Source organism: Cupressus sempervirens, chromosome 1, assembly GCF_028749045.1.
Source record: "Cupressus sempervirens isolate cs-2001-9-10 chromosome 1, ASM2874904v1, whole genome shotgun sequence".
NCBI classification, from domain to species: Eukaryota; Viridiplantae; Streptophyta; class Pinopsida; order Cupressales; family Cupressaceae; genus Cupressus; species Cupressus sempervirens.
Window position 1 is genome coordinate 579,742,072 of NC_143118.1, and position 9,145 is coordinate 579,751,216.

Genomic DNA, 9,145 nt, shown 5'->3' on the forward strand with positions numbered 1-9,145 from the left:
ATAAATAGAATCGGAGGAAACAATGCATAAGCGGAATAAAAAACGGAAACCCTTGTTCATCATTCTACTAAACGTCGCCCAGCCGCCCAACGATCTATTCCGGCGACAGTCCACTCTACTTTGATGTGGTCATTGTTCTATGCGGACCCACCAGTATATACTTAGTCTCTGACATATCCACAAGAAAAACCATCGACCGAATCGCCAATCGTTATCGACACGTTTAAATTTTGCTCATGTGCGTTCATCGCCATCAACGTGTAGCTTGTTTTTTTTTTTTTTAACAGAGGTCATCCACAAACAAGTTTAAGGTACCTAATACGGGTCCACGCGTCTTTGAAATCTCTTCATCTAAGAGCCAAGGACTAAAGAGCATCCACGCTGCCAAATTTGCCCGGAACACGATTCTGACCTCATCCCTTACGATGTCTTCGGATCTTGCACTCAGCGTGACTTGATCCCTAGTGAGCTCTTTATGAGCCATTCAACTTCACTTCAGGATACACCAAAGATGCATTGACTCAGTCAAACATTTTGAACGTTACCTCCAGAAAACTTTAAATTGCTTTGCTTTTCTTTTCTTTGTTTGAAAAAGCCTTCAATGGGGAAAAATATAGTCGTTAATAGTGGCAAGCGACAAACATGACCATTTCTTGAAAAATAAATAATAAAAGACTCGTCCGGCACGTTTTAATTTTGCTCAAACTCGCATCGTCAGCCTGCACTTCGCACGCTGCCTTCACAAAAATTCCAAACTTGGTCATCCAATCAAATATAATAATTAATGCCCGCCCGATTGAAAATTTCCCGGAATGTAGCACCTAGGATTAAAAAAACATTGACGACAATGACCGCACTATAAGCTGAAACTCTTCCTTTAATAAATTCAATGCACCTAGCGGTCTCTTTTGAAACATTCCAACCAGCAGATGCCCGGAAGCTTCTCTCCTCTAAAACAATGGTGAAGTCATTTCTTATATAAGTTGCTTCGTCATGGAGAATCAAGGATGTGCAGCCTCCTTCAATTTTCAGTGTCCATTATCAACATGGAAAGTAATTCTGCAAATATGTGCGGGAGCTCCGGGAGTTTAATGGAGGATAATATTTTCATGACAGCTGGAACAGACATTGTGGAAGGATTAGATTCTTCGGCCATGTTGGGTGTTTTTCATTGGGAAAATTTAGCTACTTCAGATCCTCTTTGGACTGGTAGAAACTTTACTGATGGCAAGCATCAAGTCATGGGAATTCTTCCACAGATTTCAACTTCCTCATCTTTGCACTATCAATTGTTTGGTAATAATATTGATCACCATTGTAGATCAAAATCGAACAGTGCATTCAGATATTACAGGAAGGATTTAAGAAAGGAAGCCCAATTGTGTCTGGGACCTGCAGTGAAACAGCAATCACTAAAGAGATGTTTTGATTTTATGCGGAGGATCTATAAAAATAGCAGGGACAAGTCAAGGTGGGAAGCAAATGATGGGTTGGTAGAGAAATCATACGCTATTACACATAAACTTGCTGAACGCAACAGGAGAACTAAACTCAATCAGCAGTTCCTGGCTCTACGCTCCCTTGTTCCTCACAATCCCAAGGTGAGATTTTTATACTTCTTTGATGGGTTTCCATTTTCTATTACAGTTTGTTTCATCATGTTGGTAAATGGCCAGTTTCATTTGTTTATTGATGATGGTATTTCATTCATATCTTTGGCTGCAGAAAGTTGATAAAACTTCCACACTCACAAATGCCATATCGGAGCTGAACCGGCAAAAGCTTCGGATAGAGGATCTTGAGCAGCAGAATCAAAGTCTAAGAAATGCACTTAGAGGGAATTCTATAAGCGAATCTTGCAGTAGCTTATCTTATGGTTGTGCAGAAGATTCAAGAAGACATGAGTTGAAGCATTGTATTTGTGAAGAAGCTGATGTACTTGTTGAGAAAACCAGCGTTCCAGATGAATCGATCATTGAAGTAAACATGAAAAAGATAGCGCCGAATTGTTCTCACATGGACGCCATTGCTACAGTGGATAAAAGCTTGAGAGAAATGGAATTGAAGGTAGTGAGAATTCAATGGAGAGAATTAGGCCCAGAAAACCAACTGATTGAGGGGACAATACGCAGGAAAACAAAGGTGTTGCCTTGAACACAAACTTTTATTTTTCTTGGTATTGATTATATTTGATGCTGAAATTGACAAAATTTTCATATTGTTCGTGATGAAGGGAGAAGGATGGGAAACGAGACAGATCAAGACGGCAGTGAAGCATGCGCTTACAGGAACATAAAGATTGCTTACATAAGAGCATAAATTGTGTTGTTTTTGCCAAAAAGGGCACTCAAAATTTCACAAGTACTGAACCAGTTTTGTAAAAAAATATATAAGATATAAAAATCTATTTTAATAAAGGATCCCTTCCAAGCTTAATTTTTTTCTTAGTGTGTAATGTTTAAGGGTGGCTGTAGATTTTTGCTTTTTACTTAATTTGACAGTTAACAGCCTAATCTTCATTTTCAAAACAATACGATTACAGCAGTATTCCCCTCCTTACAAACCGTAGCATGTTAGTCCCATCCAAACACATAAAATCATATTGTATAGCAGCATGAACTAGAAGATGTTAAGTGAGTTTCTCTTCTTCATCTAAACCTTAACAATGTGTTCTCACAAACATCAATTTAGGAAACTTTTTAATTTTACTACCTCTACTAGAGTTTATATTGTTGACTATATTTCAAGTTCTTAATTAGTACTTGTCCTAAACATAGTACTATTGAAATTAATTTCCTATAACTAGTGATTAAAAATTATGATTTCCATCAATCAAAATTAATTATTTTTAAATATTAGTATATTATTAATATTTTTTTATAGCTAAGATGCACATTTTTTACAATTATAAATTAAGAAAACTAATTTTTATCTCATTGGCTTATACAATTGGGGTCTTATACCCAGATTTTCCTCAACCACCATTTCTCTTCAAACTTTTAGCTAACTTTAAAGGACACGTCCCATATTTATGTAAAGTAAGATATATAATAATGAAATTACATGAAATTATAGAATTTATTTGTTTTCATTTCCTCAATTAATTGCACAATTTTCTTTTCATATCTAAATTCTTAAATGCGGGAACACTTTCAATTGATCAAGAAGCGTAAGGCCCTCTACTATGTACAAGTGTAAACTTATCTTTCCAATATTAATAAAATGGTTATATATTCACACATGACCATAGTTTTGTCTAGTGGAATAATATAAATATATATGAAAATTATTTAAGGACTCAAGACTATGATGAACTAGTTGACTAGAAATTTATATTCTTCTTAAAAAACCTTTACAAATTGAGCTTTGGTCATCATGTGGATTTTATTATGTGTGTCTTCCACCTAAACACGATTGAAACATGTTGGGAGATAACATGGTCAATCTTGTAGCTTGATGTCAGGGTTCAAATGCATCAATTTCCATGCAAATTATTTGGGTCCAAAGTGATCTAAGTGACAACAATCTAAATGTAAATGTAGATGTGTGGTATGCATGTAGATGCAATATGGAGGAAACAATTCACACACAGAAAAATATTGCAATTGGATTAGATATCTCACTGATTTGTGCATTTTGAACATTGTATTTTCTTTAGGGAGTTATATGGCTATGTAATATCTTCTATTTTTGCTATGGTGTATTGCTTATATTAAAATTCTAAATTATAAATTACATATTTGTGATGAATATTGGTTAATATAGATGTTAATAGTAAGTAGAAGTAGAAGTAGAAGTAGAAGTGTACTATTGACTTTATATGTGTAAGACTTCATCACTAATGACTAGAATTTGGCATATCATGAAATAGCTCTAGAAGTTGAATTGTATAATTGCATGGTCTTATAGATGTGGTTGGATATGATGCACCAATTTTGTACTATGTGTGCACTAACAAGAGTAGATGAGATTATTGTAACAAACTAAAATATAGTTAATTATGAAGTTATGAAATTGTATTTGATGTTGCACAAGCGATGTGTGATGCAAAAGCAATGTCTAAGAGTTGTGTGATGTAGTTTGAGTTGCAAAATATGAGCTTCCAAGAATTGCATTTGGCATATGAAGAAATTTGCAGTGATGCAAGAAGGCTCCTAGTTCTATTTGGTTGGCATTCCACACATAATATAGGAAGATGTGCTCATTGGGAGAGCATGATTCCTGGACTGAGGTAAAAGGACCTTCTCATACATTTATGGATTGTTATTTTAGGTACTAAAGCTGAAAGACCTCCTTGGGAATTAAAGTATCTAGATTAGATAACACTTAATTGTAAAAGAAATGAACCCACCCTAAATGAAGTTAAATATTATTAGTTAAACACTTTTCAAAACATGAAAGATTAATTTCCAACCAATGGGACTGTGGTGCAAATATATGATATAAATGTTAAAAACTCTATCACAAATGGACTTGAATGAGTATATCAAACAATATCTAGCTAATGTATTCTACAATGCCTAATATCCCCATTATTAAATGTCATGAGCTCACAAATAGATATTGATATTCTAACTTCCTTAACCAAAAAAAATATTTAGCAAAATACTAGAGGATACTAATACAATCTAATATATATGAATTTCTTTAAGTTGTTCCAAGAAAGGTGTCTTTTAATATAAACCCCATAAATTGAAAGAAAACAAACCTCAAATGCCACAACTATGAAGATAAAGAACTAGTAGTATCCACATACTACATACAAATCCTTTAACCATTACAATATAGTCATGCCAATGAGGAGAGGCGTACAAAGAAGAAAATTGAAATCAAAGCCATTGGAAACATACCTACAACAACAATGGTCTCTTGCATCTCACAAATAATGGCCTTAAAGGTACGTAATTTCTTCCAATTAGATGCAACTTATAGATGGTTTCCAAGACCTCAAATCTTCAATCCCCTATGCATAGGCATACCGAACCTTGTGTTTGTCTTATAGGCCCTTCCACATGTTGCATAGACCACTCTATATTGGAATCCTTGGAGGCTTGGTGTTGTACAATAGTAATGGAGTCCTTACCTCTAGTACCATAGCTATAGAGTACCCCAAAAGAGAAATGTGAGCTAATTCGACAAGTAGTGTTATAAGATAACCTAAATGACCCAATCACAAATAGAGTTCATTTCTTAAAATTTTGGAAAGCCCATGTAAGGAGAACAAAAGCAACAAATAACCTAAACACCAAAATATGTTTTGTTTAACACACCCACTAAAACTGTGATGATTGACAAGTGAAAGATGCTTGTATGCCTAATTTAGAAGGTTATCTATAATGTCAAACATCATCTACCATGTGAAACTTTTGTTGGTTACATGTACATACAACAAAAGCCTGACAAAATGTAGAAGAACATGCTACCTATTAAATGGTTTGAAAAATCCCACTTGCTCAAATTTCAAATGGCCTACCCTAATTTTCAGTTAAAGTTGTCAACAAAGAAATTATAAATAGTACTAAGAAAAATAAAAATATAAAACTAGACAATAAGAAAAGAAAATTAAAAACTAAAGTTTCATATTGAGAAAGGAATTACTTGACAATTTGAAATATCACTACTACTGAGGTATCAAGTAATAAGAAATAAAAGATTGAACTAAACCCCACGAGAAACTAAAAAATTAAGTACAAGTCAAACCATCCATTTCATCATTCTAGCGGACACACGAATATATATACTTAATCTTTGATATATCCAGAAGACAAACCATTGACTGAATCGCCAATCGTTATCGACACGTTTTAATTTTGCTCGTCTACACAAAATGGACAAATATTTTGAATGTGATCTCAATGACACTTTCAATTTCTTTTTCTTTTTTTTCATTTCTTCTTTTGAAAAAGCCGTTATCTTGTTCAAGGCAACATTCAAAGAAAAAGACACATTCTCATATCAGCGGGGAAAATATATAGTCGTTAATAGTGGCAAGCGAAAAATCTCACTATTTCTGGAGAAATAAGAAATCAAAAACTTCATAGACTAATTTCCGCTTGTCTCGGCACGTTTTAATTTTGCTCAAATTTACATAGTCAGACTGCACTTCTGAGTCAAATATTTTGCACGCTGCTTACACAAAACTCCGAAATTGGTCCATTCAATAATAATAATCAATGGTCAATTGAAATTTCCAAGAATCCATCTCCTATGATAAAATGACGGCCAGACAAACTGTACGGTTGATAAATTTTCAAAAAATAAAAAATATTATGGATTTTTTTTGAAAATTTTAGCATTTGATGTTCATGATCTGCCTAGTTCGTAGTAGAGAACAACAAAAAAATTGAAAAAATTCACTAAATTTTCATCAATCTGAAAAAAAAATTAACTTTGTTTTGTCTTTAGTACATTTTGTCCCCCAAATTAAACTGTCCTAACAAAATTGTCATAACGACCATGGCCGCACTATAAGCTCAAACTCTTCCTGACAGCAAGGATGGCCTGCTTTAATATATTCAATATAACTCATCTCTTTCAAAACATTCAAACAAACAGATGCTTGGAAGATTCTCTCCTAAAAACAATGGGGAATTTCTTTCTATAAGTTGCTTCCTAATGGCCAATTAAGGATATGCAGTCTCTGCCAATTTCCAGTGTCCATTATGAACATTGAAAGTAATTCTGCAAATGTGTGGGAGAGCTCCGGGAGTTCAATGGAGGAATATGATATTTACTGGCACGGCCAGACATCATCACAGGTAATTTTCACAGGAAAGATTTAGTTATTACTCACGGGGACGTTACTGATGGGCAGCATCAAGTCATGGATTTTCCACAGATTTCAACTTCCTCTTTGCTATTACAAGATTGTTTGGTTTGCTATTACATGATAGGTTTGTTTTATCATGTGGGTGTATGCCCACTTTCATTTGTTTATTTTTTATGGTTTTGTTTGGAAAAAAAATTGAAATTAAAAAGCAGTCAAAAATGGAGGTGAAGAACAGCTGGCAGTCGGAAAGTTGATGAAATGTCAACACTCACAAATGTCAAAGTAAATTAATTATAGTAGTTGTGTGGTCAGCACAGAGCAAGAAACTTCCAGACTATCCACATTAAACATTTGTAGTTATTCATAGCTTCCTCCAGCTGCCAATACCAACCACTCTCATTAAGAATATACCAAACAACACGCTAGACATTTCTGGGCATCTAATACGAGTTTGGTTATAAATACAACTGCCTATTCCTGGTTTTGTAACGCTCATTATTCTGAGTAATGTGTTCTCTTGTGTGTCTCTTCTGTGTTATGATTATGAGTTTTTATTTTCATGGTACCAGAGCAATGAAAACACGGTGGTGATTGCTAGTTTGAAGTTTGTTGTGAGAATAATAGTTCAGGGAGATTGCTGAAGAACTTAGTGAATATTTCTTCATGTGTGAACTACTGAGTGGAGTGTTGAACTGTTGAAGGATCTCTGGCAAGCTGAAGTTGACTGTGTATTGTTGCTGAAGATTGCAGATTGATCAGTCTTGAAGAGAAGATATCCAAATTCAAGGTATGTGTTGAGATTATTACACGAAGCAAGTTTTGTTTTAAATCTCTGACCAGTATGTGAGAAATATTAATGGTGCAAGAGATAGATTTATTACTTGTGACCAACTTATGAAGTAGTAGAGTGATCATGTGCTTGCTAAGGAAAGTGAGATTTAAAGATTTCCCTCTTTGAGAATTGTCTTTCTCTTTGGAAGATATTGTGTGCTTAAGGATTGTTTGGATATATGATAGGTCCATTTCAAAGTATTTATTGATTTGCATTTAAAAGATTTGTGTTTAATTTGATGAGAAGTGGTTTGTCTAATTGATTGAGAAAAAAGGAAAGTGATATTTTCAAGAAGGTGAACAGTTTGATGAAACATTCTTAAAATTTGTAAGTCATGAATTTTTAAATCCTTGTTTGTTTGGCTCATAAAAAGGCTATCATTAGGCACTTTGTGGAGGCTCTGTGCTTGTGTGCATGTGTGTTGGTATTTGATTGAGATTTAATTATAGCTGCCAATGATATTTCTAATCTTATGGTTACTAAAAAATTAGATGGTTCAAATTATGCTAATTGGAAATGTGAAATGAAGTTAATTTTATAAATGAAAGGTTTATGGGAAGTAGTTATAGAAGAAACACCCACGGATCAAAGTGAACATGATAAATTTGGAATAAAAAAGACATGAATGCACGTGCCCCACTTTTATGGAAAATTACACTTAGGGATTAGGCCTCATGTTCAAAGTTTAAAAACCAACAAAGAAAATATGGGAAACTTTTCAAACAATGTATGAGAGAACTAGTAAGTTAAAAGCAACGGATATTAAGAGGCAATTAACTCATTTGAAAATGAACGTAAGAGATAGATGTTTACATTAAGGTCAATTTGTTTATCAATGACTCAACACTTAGTCAAATGGTTACATTGCTATGGATCTCTATAGTTGCTACCGAGCTTATCATTCATCTAACAGTGTTAACCAAGTGTCTCCGTTGTTACCTATATATGCGGAATGTGGCCTTATGCTTCACACACACACTTCAACATGGTCCTTATTTGCAGATTTATCCCAGAATGAACATTGGATTGTTCATTCGAAAGTCAGCCAGCAAGGTGACCTGTTGCCTTCTATCTAAAGGGATTTTGCTTGTTAGATATCCTCAGATTTGAGGTGTTAAGCAACCAAACCCTCTACGAACGAAGGATTTAAAAGAAAATGCGACTAATCTATATGAGAATGCGGATTAATCTAGAATGGAGTATGCAAGTTTAATCTAGGAACAATTGAAACAAAACTAGATTAACCTTATGCATATTAAGTTAAATGAATTTAAACTAAGAATGCAAGATGTATGCAAAAATGTGAGCAAATGTGAGTATGAATTTCAACAGCAATTCGATGCAAATTCTAATTCTTCTCTTAAAAATGAAGAGATGAGGGTCTCTTAAATAGACTTTCCTAGAATCTATCAACGATTGAGATTGATTTCAATCAACGGTCAGGATTGAAGATAAAGTTCAGTCATAAAGAAAGATTCCCAAATTAAAGGGAGTTAACTAACTCAGATCTGAGTGTAAGAGTCAGTCAACTCAGATAGACTTTA

The 9,145-nt window shown here is 34.1% G+C and overlaps 1 protein-coding gene across 1 annotated transcript; it reads left to right on the forward strand.

Moving 5' to 3' along the window:
• The first annotated feature begins 1,141 nt into the window (after window positions 1-1,141).
• Window positions 1,142-2,436, forward strand: LOC149578745 (uncharacterized). Its single transcript, XM_089805759.1, has 3 exons — window positions 1,142-1,601; window positions 1,726-2,142; window positions 2,234-2,436. Exons 1-3 carry the CDS (start codon window positions 1,155-1,157, stop codon window positions 2,294-2,296), a joined length of 927 nt encoding a protein of 308 aa, XP_089661885.1. The 5' UTR covers window positions 1,142-1,154; the 3' UTR covers window positions 2,297-2,436.
• Window positions 2,437-9,145: the final 6,709 nt, after the last annotated feature.